Consider the following 12,570-nt stretch of genomic DNA (forward strand, 5'->3'; position numbering starts at 1 on the left):
TAACCTGCCGATGTATCTGTTGAGATTGGTGCCATTAAGAATAATAACTGTTTTGATTGTGTTTTTTTTATCGCCGTATAATCTTTCAAGTATCTTTCAGTCATAATCGCCGCACGTACTCGCATCCTCTACAGAATATTCAACTGTCCCGTGACCCAAGGTGCTAACAACGTGATAAGGGTTGCGTATGATCAATAAGGAGTGCGGTACTGCATGAACAATATTGAGTATAATCATTCATTAACGTTAAGGTTTTTCTTAGCATAGTATTTGCATATTTTAACGACTCTCTCTCTCACTAACAACCATCGCGTTATGCGGGATCCATGTGCCGTTGTCAAAGTGAAATCAGACAATCGTTGATGATACTGTATTGATGCCGTGTTAACGTTCCGGGATGGAGAGTTCGCATACTATATCATAGTTGAGGTTGAATTAGTAATAAATTGATTAATACAGAAGTGGTTGTGTGATTCTTTCCTGAAATCTATGCATAAGATCTGCTTCTGCGTTGAGATCTGAACTTGGTGACCTTAATAAACACACTAATACATACTCAGTAAATGTTAAAGCGATAACGGGGTGAACCGGGGACCTAAAATATAAGCGAGAATGAGACGAACCTAGACAACGATGCCGAGTTAATCTAAGTTAATCTTGCATACTTACACCACACCTGCATAACTGCATACGATTAATTGCCTTATTCCGATCGGTAACCCACCCTCGTCACCGAGGCGGGGTCTGGTTATCATAACGACTTGCATTATCATAATTACACCCACTCGCATAATTACTACGATTACCTCTCGAATTGGCATAATTAAATGTGCATAATTACATAAATTAACATATTTCCGGATAATTACACATTTGGCCAAATTTCATTTGATTATTATTATTTTCACTGAATATTCATAACCCACATATACAACATAATAATTTCACCCACGCACGCATACAACATAACAAATTTTGATAACCAACATATACAACACCCGTGACCTGCCAGCGGGCGTTCAACACTTCACGTGGCCTCAAGGTGCACATAGCCTGCCACGAACGTCGTGTTGACGTCACCGCCACTTAGTGGCGAATGGCGGTTGTTATGTGTCTGTGTGCTTGTCTGCACGTGTGTGTGTGCATGTGTGTGTCTGTGTGCGTGTGTCTGTGTGTGTGTGTGTCTGCGCGTGCGTGCGTGTGCGCAGGTTCAACATGATACGGTTCTCGGGCGACGTGGCGTGCTGGCAGGAGCGGCCGGTCGAGGTGACGGACGAGTCGTGCCGCGACGCCGTGCGCTGGGTCTCCTCCCTGGTGGCGCACGGTGGCACCGACACGCTGGGGGCGCTGCGGGTTTGCACGCATCCACACACCCACACGGAGTGCGACCCCGCCCCCCACCCCGTTTTCTGAGCCATGCGAACCGGTGTCGCGGGTATCTTCCATCAGCAGTTGTGTTACATAACGACGGTGGACGTATCCCCATCACCCGGGATGTACGTACATATGTATGTACGTATGGATGTTTAACTTATTTCGCACCATACGTATCCAACCGCGCTAATCGGAGCTGCGAGGGAAGAACAACAACCTAAACACTATAATCAGTTCTAAAGAAATACATTTTCTATTTAATATAGTGGTGGTGTAAAGTAGTTTAGTGTATCGTAGTGTATAGTGTAGCGTAGTGTAGTGTGTAGTGTATAGTGTCGTTTGTATTGCAGGGTAAGTACAACAAACTAAACGCAAAAAATCTAGTTCTAAAGAAACGAGTTTTGTGATTCTAGATGACGATTTAAAAGTGCATATCTCCCAGTGGCTTCCTCATATCGGAAGGAAGAGCGTTCCAGATGGCCGCAGAAGCGCATTATTGCTAATGTGCATTGTTCTCCATTAACGCGGTGGTAGTTTCTCAAGACCACCGCGTTACGGAAAATTCGCGATATAATAAAGCCCCCCACACGGTGGCCGTCTCTGTTCAATGGCCAGCCAAAAGCCGCCACTGCTGCGAGGGTGAAGCTGTGAGGGCAGCGCTGTCAGCGCCGCGACACCACTACATTTGTCATGCCAGTGCTAATATTGTCACGCCGCACGAGATATTTATATAAGGTTATTGCAGACCCCCCCAGGACGGATTAGGATATTTGCCAACAGTGTTGTGGTTCACGATCAGAAATGAAATGTGTGCTGTTAGACTCGTGTAGCCTTGACAGACTTTTGGGTCAAGTGTTGTTAGCGAGTACCTAAGAAAGCCGGCACGGCACACGAGGGGTGGGTGGCCAGCACCACGCCTGGCCACCTTTGTCTTCCCAGTTGCGATGTTTACACACCGCACCAGGTACTCATTTTTGAGGCTCAGTTGACCTAACAGAGGCCCAGGACTGGTCCAGATAATCATCACTGGTGTTGGCCGTGAGTGGGAATCGAACTCGGGTCGCCGGGTTCGTAGCACAGCATGCTAGCCACTCCTCTACCGCTCCTCCTGTTGACAGTTCGACAAAGACAAAGATCCCCCGTATATCCTTAACAGATTTCTGGGGCAAGTGCTGGTCACAAGCACCTATGAAGGCCGGCATGGCACACGAGTGGGTGGGTGGCCTGCACCACGCCCGGCAGCCTTTGTCTCCCTCGTGGCGATGCTCACACACCGCACCAAGTACTCATTTGAGGCTAAGGTGACATAAGGGAGGCCTAGGATCGGTTCAGTGAATGGTCACTGGTGTTGGCCGTGAGCGGGAATCGAACTGGTGCATAGCACAGCGCGCTAATCACTTCACTACCGCTCCCCCTGTTCACAGTTCAATGCATACGTGCACACACACGCGCACGCACGCGGACGCACACACACGCGCACACACGCACACACACGCACGTATACGCACACACACAGATGTTTCCCATGCATGCAACCATACGGTCACTTAAAGATGCGCATTACTGCACAAGTACGTATGAAGACGGCAAGTGTAAAACAGTGAATATTTACATCCAGCCCAGTATGTATAGTCACTCCGTTAATGTCATTACGCATTTCGAAAGAACAAACGGATTTTCACAGAGAGGCTTTGAAGAAAATTTCGAAAAATAAAGGGATGCTACGGTAGTGCGACTGTGACCATGAAACAGTTGCGCTGCTGCGGTTGTTTGGAACGGTCTTCCTTCCTGAGATTAGCAAGCTACTGTGAGCTGTGCACTTTTAATTCTAGATTGACAAATTCATTTCTTTAGAACTGCTTTTTGTGTTTACTTTGTTGTCCCCCCCACCGCACCTTCGATTAGCATGGTTGGCAACGTACGTTGCGAAAGAAGTTCCACACACAGCAAACCTTTGTAGTCTTCGCTTCAATGCTGGAATATCGAAACTGCACGAACTCTCTCCTGGAGCCCTTTCGTGGCCAGCAGACGTCGACATTGGTATTCAGCTCTCCTGAACCACATTGCCATCACACGCAAGAAGAAGAAGTCGAAGCCCAGTAAACAAGTTAAACCCGTATACATACCGGGGTTCTTCTTCATAGTGATGCACGGTGACTGCCAAACTTGTTCTGCTGTTGCACAACTGCAGCCAAAAGCATTCTCTCCCCCCCCCCCCATAGATCTGGGAAGGGGTCATTTAAGGGCATGGTAACACATTTATCTATGTTAATTATGTTAATCATACCCTCATACATATGCATGTTTGTACGTTGCACTTCTTCCACAAACGTACTTAGCCAACCTTGATAATAGGAGGTGCAGGGGCCGGGAAAGGACAACAAACTAAACACAAAAAGCAGTTCTAAGGATCTGAGTTTCAATCTAGATGATTTAAAAGTGCTCCAGTGGCTTCCTAATATCGGAAGGAAGAGCATTCCAGACGACCGCAAAAATGCATTATTGCTATGTCCAGTTTGATCTCCTGCAACGCGGTAGTTGTGTTTCTGAAGAACAGTGCGTTATGGAAAAATCGCGTTATAATGAAATATTTAATATCGGAGTAAAGCACAGTCCGGGATAACACGTGAGAAATGCATAAGAACTCCGGAAAAAGACTGAGGCGCGTGGGTAGCATCTAGAAGCATCCAGCAGCATCCCAATGCCTTTTGTGATGCTGCGCCGAGGCAGCCGTACGACCGCTTATTCCTACTCGCGCAATGTAATTCCGTTCGTTCAATTGCGTTATATACAATTCACCATCCGTGTTGTAAAAAAATGCGTTCCCAAATACGTTCATTGCATTATACCCAATTAGCATCATGAAAACAACACGCAGCGTTACAGGAGAATCAAACTGTACGATAAAATAAATAAGTAGACCTTTCATCTCTCCACGTACGGGTAACGTTCGTTTAGTCCACCGACCTTCAGGGCTCCTTGAGCAGCCTTCCCTCATTTAAAAAAAGTGAATTCATATTTTGGGATTGGAAAGCCCAACGGCTGATAGTACTAAAAGATTCAAATCCATTTTCAGGAGGAAAGAAGCATGGGCGGTGAATTGACGTTGCGGTGTTGCCTGTACAACAATCATTAACAACGCACGCATCCACAGCCATTGACTTGCCCAACCGAACGTGCGTTCGTGCGTAAAGAATGCCTAATTTTTTTAAATTGTGACGAAAACCTACTCTTGTTTTTTTTGCGCTTTTGAAAAACCCGTGACATCTGCCACGATCCTCTCTCTCTACAAAAAGCGTTTATGGCATATCCCCCCCCACCCTTCCTTTATACATTCATTCATTCATTATCCTTTCTTCAAATGTTACCGACCCAGCAAAGCTACGCATTGCTCAAAGCAATTACACCCAGCGGGGAGGGGGGGTCGTGGTGCGATGTCGTTATAGACGGGAGTGCTTGTATCACAAGTCAGTGTGTAGTGCACATAGCCTGGCACAAGCGCCCTGGTAACATCACCACCACTTAGTGGCGAATGGCGGTTGTTGTTGTAGGGGGTACAGCTGGTGCATCTGCCAGTAGTCATCTCAGGTAGTCAACCCATGGCACCTGCTGGGTCTGTCCCCGTGACCTGCCATCAGCGAGCCTTCAATAAATCATGTGGCCTCAAAGTGCACCTGGCCTGGCACAGGCGCCGTGGCGACATCACCGTCACTTAAGTGGCGAATGGCGGGGTATTGCTATTAGCAGGCTGCCAGTCAGCACCCATGCCCGGTGCTGACCGCATGGCATCATTTAGGCATCGGGCCTGGCTGGCTCCACAGGCACAGCGAGCACCGCGACCTGCGATGGGGGAGGGAGGCGGATTCACAACCAGCGACGCTGCCGTATATCCCACCATTTTCATGCTGGCCGCATTCCCCGGGCACCAAGTGTGCAACGCTGATTGCGCTGGCACAGCTGTGCATGAGAGAAGACGACTGCCATGCCTTCCGCATCGCGCGCGTGTGCCCTTTCTCGGTTTTTGAAAGCGGCAATAAACGAGATGCACTGCTCATTGCGATGCGCAGTGACGTTGCCGTTATGAAAATTTAGCATTCTGCCAGCTCCGCCAAAATAAATATTCTCTGGGTCCGATTGCCGGCCGCGGTGAAATGGCAAAACCCACCGCCGGATCGCGACGAAGCGCACGGCAGCCGCGCCGCTCAATCCGTTCCACGCCCATTGGTGGTGCGCGCATCCGCAGGCGGCATTCTCCCAGGAGGGCGTGCGGGGACTCTACGTGGTGTCGGACGGCCGCCCGGACACAAGCGGAGACCTGGTCCTGCAAGAAGCGAAACGCCTCGGCGGGGAGCACGGCTCCATGACCATCCACACCGTCGCCTACCACTGCCACGATCCGTACGTGTGGATCCTCCTGCCCCCACCGCTACCCCGACTGTAACTCCGCTCCCTGCATGGGTTGTTGTCTACACCTTCCTCGTTGTGGAATTTGGGCTAAAATGTCCCGAGCCGAATGCATTGGTCCAAGTCGAAGTGAATTTTCCTGTTTTACAGCCCTAAGGCGGTGGTGAAAAGTCCTCATTCCTATGGTGGCGTGGAAATTCCCCATTCCTATGGTTCAGGGGGGCGAGTCTATACACAGCACAACCACTGTTGACTTCCCCACAATGTGGTTCTCACTTTCATGACCCTGCAGATATAATGGGCCGAGTCAGCCTCCAACCAAGAATTGAAACTCGCAACCTTTCGATTGCGAGCCGCTCGCTCTACCGCTAAGCTACCTGGCCGAAGACGCAGGATGTGTTCACGGTATTGTCGGTGATGTGGATGATGTGAGCATTGTGAGCATTGTGAGTGTTATGGAGCGATGTGAGCATTGTGAACGATGTGGGTGATGTGGTTGATTTGTGCGATGCGGGTGATGTGAGCGATGTGGTTGATTTGTGCGATGTGGGTGATGTGAGCGATGCGGGTGATGTGAGCGATGCGGGTGATGTGAGCGATGTGGGTGCTGTAGCCGATGCGGGCACTGCATCTGTGCCCCTCCTCCCACCCTCCAGGTGTGCGCGCCACTTCCTGCGTAGGCTGGCCGTGGGCTCAGGCGGCCGATTCCACTCGTGGCCGGCCCCCGCGCCGGACGCCCAACTGGCCGCTCACCGCATGTTCGCCGGAGGCTTCAGCGACGAACACGTGAGAGCTCGGTGGCGGCACGTGACGACGACGACGATGATGTTCGCGCGTCTACGCTCGTCATCGTGCGCGTCTTACGCATCCAAAATAATATCAATGAACCAAACTTTGTATTTTTATTTTACCAGGGTAAGGCCCACTGAGCTACATGTAGCTCTTTTTCAGAAGCAACCTGGCCAACGAAGTGGGTTATCATCACGTGGAAATGTATTGCAGCCAAATACTTTTAATGCTGTTCAGTGTGCGTTGGTAATGTCCTGTGTACACAACCGGAAAGCTACGAGAATCGTGAGATCATCAGGTCAGTGGCGCTGTAAATCCCCAGCTGCCCAGACCCTAATTGCCACCGTCCCCACCACCACCCACCCCTCTCTCTCCGTGTTGGCCTAGGATCCCATCCTGCCGGCGTTCGAGGGAGACGACCTCAGGAGGCTGGCCGACGAGATTGCCCGCGCGCGTGCACACCTCACCCAGGCGCGCGACTTTCAGTGAGCAAACGCGTGGACACGTGCACGGACGCACACGTCACACGTGGCACTGTGGCGTCCACCCGGGCATGGGGGAAAATCCCACCATGTGGGTCCCCCCCCCAACGCCATCGAACTAAACCGGAAGTGTTCCATCTTACACCACCGTGCCGTTGAAGCGCGCGGGGGCCCCCCAAAGTGCGGGGCCTGGGGCAGTCGTCCTAATTCGCCGTGTACCCTCGGGATGGGCTCTGCCTTCTATTATTTAAGTCCCATTTAAACACCTTATGGATTACTTTGGCCTTTAATTGAGTTGACCTTGGCCTGGGTGTCCTCCGTGTCTTGTTTGGTTATTTTTTTGCTTTTCTTGACTTCTTGTATGCACGTTGAACTTTTTTTGCACCGTACACAGCCAATCGCGCTAATCGTCGGTGTAGGGTTTGGATGCGTACACGTGCTACACATTCGTATTATTGCATCGTGAGATGCCATTTTGTATGAATGACGCCTTATAAAAAAACATTGTTATCACTGTACACAATAGGTCGCATAAGCGATACAATTAAGAAAGCTGCCATCTCTGGCTTCGCTGCTCGCGTTGCAGTGTTTCTGCTGTGCGGTGGTGACCTGTGTCTGGCTGTTGTGATGCAGAGTCCTTCTGCACGAGAGACGGACAAATGAAACCCCGGCTAAGGATTGACATGCGCACACAGGTAATGCTGATATACACAACAGATACACGCAAATACCACTTAACATGCACACACATATGCAGTGAATATTACGCAGTGTTCATTTTGCTGGGAAGCCACTTTTAAATCGAGATTGAAAACTAATTTCTTTAAAACGGCTTTTGCGTTTACTTGTTTGTCCTTCCCCCCTGATTAGCACGGTTGCCTACGTACGGTGCGAAAGAAGTTCAACGCGCATATGTACAATTCACTTTTTTTTAGTAGGCGTACTTTATTCAAATGAACTTCGTTGAAAGTGCATCTCCTTGCATTTAATTGCGTTTTAACAATAGGAATTTAAAAAACACGCACAGTTTTTATTCACTTTCGGAGAGAGAGAGAGAACGAGTCTGGGGGAAAGCAGCCAGATCCAGTGCCAACAATTCCACAACCTCTGTGGGTCATACATTGGGATGATGTCTCACCAACTCTGTTCATGAGTGTCCAATGTGGACGTTTATATCCTCGGAGGCTATCTGAGATGGCCTGAGACTGTGAAAAGAAGATCGTCATGCATTTTCAGCGACCACCCTTCTGAAAAATGCACTCAACAAACGCCTCCATAACTGGAGTTATCTGACTTTACCGAAAGAACCAAAGAGTATGGAGTTATCTGATCTGGTTATAGTTAATGTGCAACGATGCTCATGATTAGCTTTAGTCGAAGTAACTGTGTCATGCAGTAAAAGCCCAATGTGTCTCGCTCGGCTCATTACCCCGCAGTTTCAGATTTACTGCTGGTCATGTCATGTCCCTCGGAAAAAACAAATACAGGCGGTCTGATTTACGAAGATCCACATCTACGACGTTTTTATAACGCCACCGTCGATAGATTTATGACGCAGAAACTTGACTTACGACACATCTTCTGACACAACTCCGAACGCATTGAAACGGAGTCTGTGGGTCGGGTTTCCGATGTGATTTGGCGTGGAGCTTTTGTTCTTCCCGAGTGTTTTTTGTGGACGATTACCAATTAAACCCTGTTAGATGCGGCTGATAAAAGGAAAAACACATCGGCTAGTGATGTATCCACTGTTTCTACCGTCTGTGGGGAAAATAAGGGTCTGATTTACGACGACGAGGTTTCAAGGAACGCGTTGTGACGTAAAAGCGGGGACCGCCTGTCGTATTAACGTTACGTTTGCCAGGCGGCGATGATCGAGGCTGCACATGAGGCAGCGTGGCAATGAATCGCGCGCGTCATCCACGCACGCACACATACATGCACACAAGGCCCTTCTACACACAACAGAAACACTTACAAGGGATTGAACGAACATCCCAAATGGAACTCACAGTCAAGTGTGTTAAAACTAAACTACTGTATTTTTATTTTACCAGCTAAGGCCCCACTGAGCTATATATCTCTTTTTTCAGAAGTGACCTGGCCACAAATGATAGCTGAATGAAGTGGCCTATCACGTGGAAATGTATAGCAGCCAAATACTCGAAAGCACCTGGAGAAAAATCCACAGGACCACCGAGAGACACGCAAGCTCCAAATATACAGCAGGCGTCAGGGTTCTGATCGGACCCACGATCTCCTGCATACCAGGCGAGGGAGTTAACATCTCGCCACCATAGCGCCCCCATTGCTCCCATTATACCCAGCTTTTACTCTATAGTATTTGGGAAACCGTTGATGTTCACAATGGCTTTTCACCTCATTCTGTTTTGATATCGTCATAACACCTCTCTCATGGGATGGACAGCATCTGGTTGACCACGTGACTGCGTTGCTTCATGGTCGCCTTCCCATGCATTAATATAAAATGTATCTCGCATTTAGTTTTGCCTGCGGAGATCAAGGATACAAAGCAGATTGGCCTTTCAGCCAATATAGTAGCATTCAACCATCAGCATCGTCATTGTCGTCTATCCACTGCTCGATAAATGCATCCTGACACTCATGTTTTCGCGATGTCACAATCCGTGCAGAAAATCAAAAGTTACCGCCCTGAAAAGAGCAATACTGTATTTTTGTGTGTATGCGTATTCCTTCTCTTTGTGGGGAGTGTCGGAGCAATGGTTAGCACGCTGTGCTACAAACCCAGCGACCCAAGTTCAATTCCCACTCACTAATAATTCCCGCTCACCATAAACTGGTGAATATTTGAACCGGTTCTGGGCCTCCCCTGGGTCGAATCAGCCTCAACTGGGTACCTGGTGCAGTGTGTAAACATCGTCACTGGAGAGACAAAGGTGGTCGAGCGTGGTTCTGACCTCCCACTCCCTTGTGCCATGCCAGCCTTCATAGGTGCTCGCTAACAGCGTTTGCCTCAAAAACCTGTTCAGGTTATACGGGGGGTCTTTGTCGTGTATGCATTAGCCTGGGACCTAGCCTGGGACCTCGCCTGGCACAGGCGCTGCGATGACATCACCACCACTTTGTGGCGAATGGTGGCTGTTGTGTATGCATGAAACCGTTTTTCTCTGTACAGCCATCACAGAGGGCTGTGTCAATCCACAGAAGGAAGCGTCTGGGAGGGGACGGGGGGCAAGAAAGGTGGAGTCTCCGAAGGTCACCCGGCATGAAAATCAAGTCACACATTGATTTCTGCAAACCCACACCATCTATATATAGATCCATCTCTCCCAGCGCACACGTAAGGCTCACGGCAGGTTCATGTACATTTGTAAATTTGTTTTCGTGTTTTGTGCGTGTGTGTACTACACGTAGGGCGCCGCGGTGGCAAGATGTTAGCTCCCTCGCCTGGTATATGGGAGGTCGTGGGTTCGATTCCGACCCTGACGCCTGTATAGAGGTAGTCCTCTACTTACAATGGAGATGCGTTACGACGACCCCATCGTAAATAGAAAATATCGTAAGTCGAAGATGGCCTAGCCTACCCAGGAGTCTTAAAGAATGGTGATAATTTAGCAAAACAGAGCAATTTACAGTACCGTATTGTATAAACTATATACGGTATGTATTTATTAATTACAATACTGTATTGCACAGTAAAATGTAAAGTAAAAAAAACAGGTAAATTATTAGCCTACCTATATGAACTGCAATTTAATAGAAAGTTTTTTCAGGAAACAATCCTATCTATATAAAAACTTTTAACATGCATTGAACGTATCGTATCGTGGTAACCCTAAAATGAAATCGCTAAAGCTACGTATCATACATGCATTGAACGTATCGTAACGTATCATTGTACTGTACTCACCAAGATTATGTCCGTCGTCTGCATACTTGAACGATGTTAGGTTGTTCATGGCAATTTTGTCATATCGCTATCGCCATCGTAAGATCGAAATATCGGACCATCGTAACTCGGGGACTACCTGTATTTGGAGTGTTTGCATGTTCTCCCCATGGTCACATGGATTTTTCTCCTGGTCCTCCGGTTTTTCCCTCCACATTGAGAATCAACGTGCATTTAAGAGTATTTGGCTGCGAAAAATGTCCACGTGTTAAGCCACTTTGTTGAGCTATCATTTGTGATGGTCAGGTCGCTTCTGAAAAAAAAGCTCTATAGCTCAGTTGGCCTTATCTGGTAAAATCTAAAAATGTGTTTAGATAAGCACGGCCTTCTTGATTGTCCAAAACATATGACATGACCACACCGGCAATCTCACAACCGTCTAGTCATGTTAACATCCACACACAGATTGCGTTTATTGTTTTAATATTGCACCTCAATGCAGTTACTCTTTACCAAACAGTGTCCATCGCATTGGACAATTAAGAAACCAACAGCGAGCTCTCAAGTAATATTCGAGGTTACGCACGTCTAAATTGTAAGACATTTAAGAGGCATGAAATTTTAAAATTTTATTCTGAAATTGTTAATTGCACCTGACAGGTCTTTTTTGTTGTTGCTTATAGAGTATTAAATAAAGAGACAATTACTCAAACGATAAGATTATACGTCATGCTTATTATAGCCCTGCCAATCACCCTAATGGGCACGATTTAACCATTACTATGTATCACCCACTGATAAGATTATGGTTCTCCTGAAATATATATTTTAAAAAGCCTTCAAATTAATTATGAGCAACAACACAATAACGCGTGCGCTTATAGGTAATTTCAACTAATTGGAAGTCAGCGTTCGATGGGCTCCATGTTGGCGAGATGCTAACTACTTGCCTGGTATGCAGGTCGTGGGTTCGATCCCGACCCTGACGCCTGTATATTTGGAGTTTGCGTGTCTCTCCCCGTGGTCGCGTGGATTTTTCTCCGGGTCCTCTGTTATTTTTTCCTCCACATTTAAAATCAACGTGCGGTTAGAGTATTTGGCTGATATAAATTCCCATGTGATAAGCTACTTCGTTGAGCTATCACTTGTGATAGCAGGTCGCTTCTGAAAAAGAGCTACATAGCTCAGTGGACCTTACCTGGTAAACAATTTTTTTCCCAGAAATTTGGCAAGTGAGTGGGTCAAGGTTAAGGTCCAGCAGATGTGATGTTTATACGCTGGGAAACTGTCATTTGGAAAAACCCTGCCAGATGTATCACCCATCCTTGACTCCCCCCTTTCCCCCACACCCATTCCATTACCAGCAATAGGTAGAGTCATAATGGTGAAGGTAACGGAGCAGTGCTGTTTATAATGAGGCTAACACCGGTGCTGTACACAAACACAATGTTGCCTTGCTACTGCTGAAATATATTATTAAAAGGGGGGCACATTCAGGGTTGCGATGCTGCTGGTCGCTCGGAGATACCACATTACATTTGCTGTGTACATGCCCCTGGTTGAGCTCATGGCGTATTGTGAAAATTACCACGATGTCGTGCGCACAAAACATATATGATATCGTCTTCTTTCGTATTAATTAAAGGCAGC

At 47.7% G+C, this 12,570-nt stretch overlaps 1 protein-coding gene across 1 annotated transcript in view; it reads left to right on the top strand.

Annotated features, from left to right (window-relative positions):
- The window catches only part of VWA3A (von Willebrand factor A domain containing 3A), a 167,385-nt gene extending 156,613 nt beyond the window's left edge, over positions 1–10,772 (top strand). The window contains 6 exon segments of the mRNA XM_078860424.1: positions 1,209–1,353; positions 5,618–5,772; positions 6,435–6,564; positions 6,955–7,052; positions 7,683–7,744; positions 10,216–10,772. Coding sequence (XP_078716550.1) covers positions 1,209–1,353; positions 5,618–5,772; positions 6,435–6,564; positions 6,955–7,052; positions 7,683–7,744; positions 10,216–10,319 — 694 coding nt within the window. The 3' untranslated portion in view covers positions 10,320–10,772.
- Positions 10,773–12,570: the final 1,798 nt, after the last annotated feature.

Source organism: Lampetra fluviatilis, chromosome 1, assembly GCF_964198595.1.
Source record: "Lampetra fluviatilis chromosome 1, kcLamFluv1.1, whole genome shotgun sequence".
In the NCBI taxonomy this organism is placed as follows: Eukaryota; Metazoa; Chordata; class Hyperoartia; order Petromyzontiformes; family Petromyzontidae; genus Lampetra; species Lampetra fluviatilis.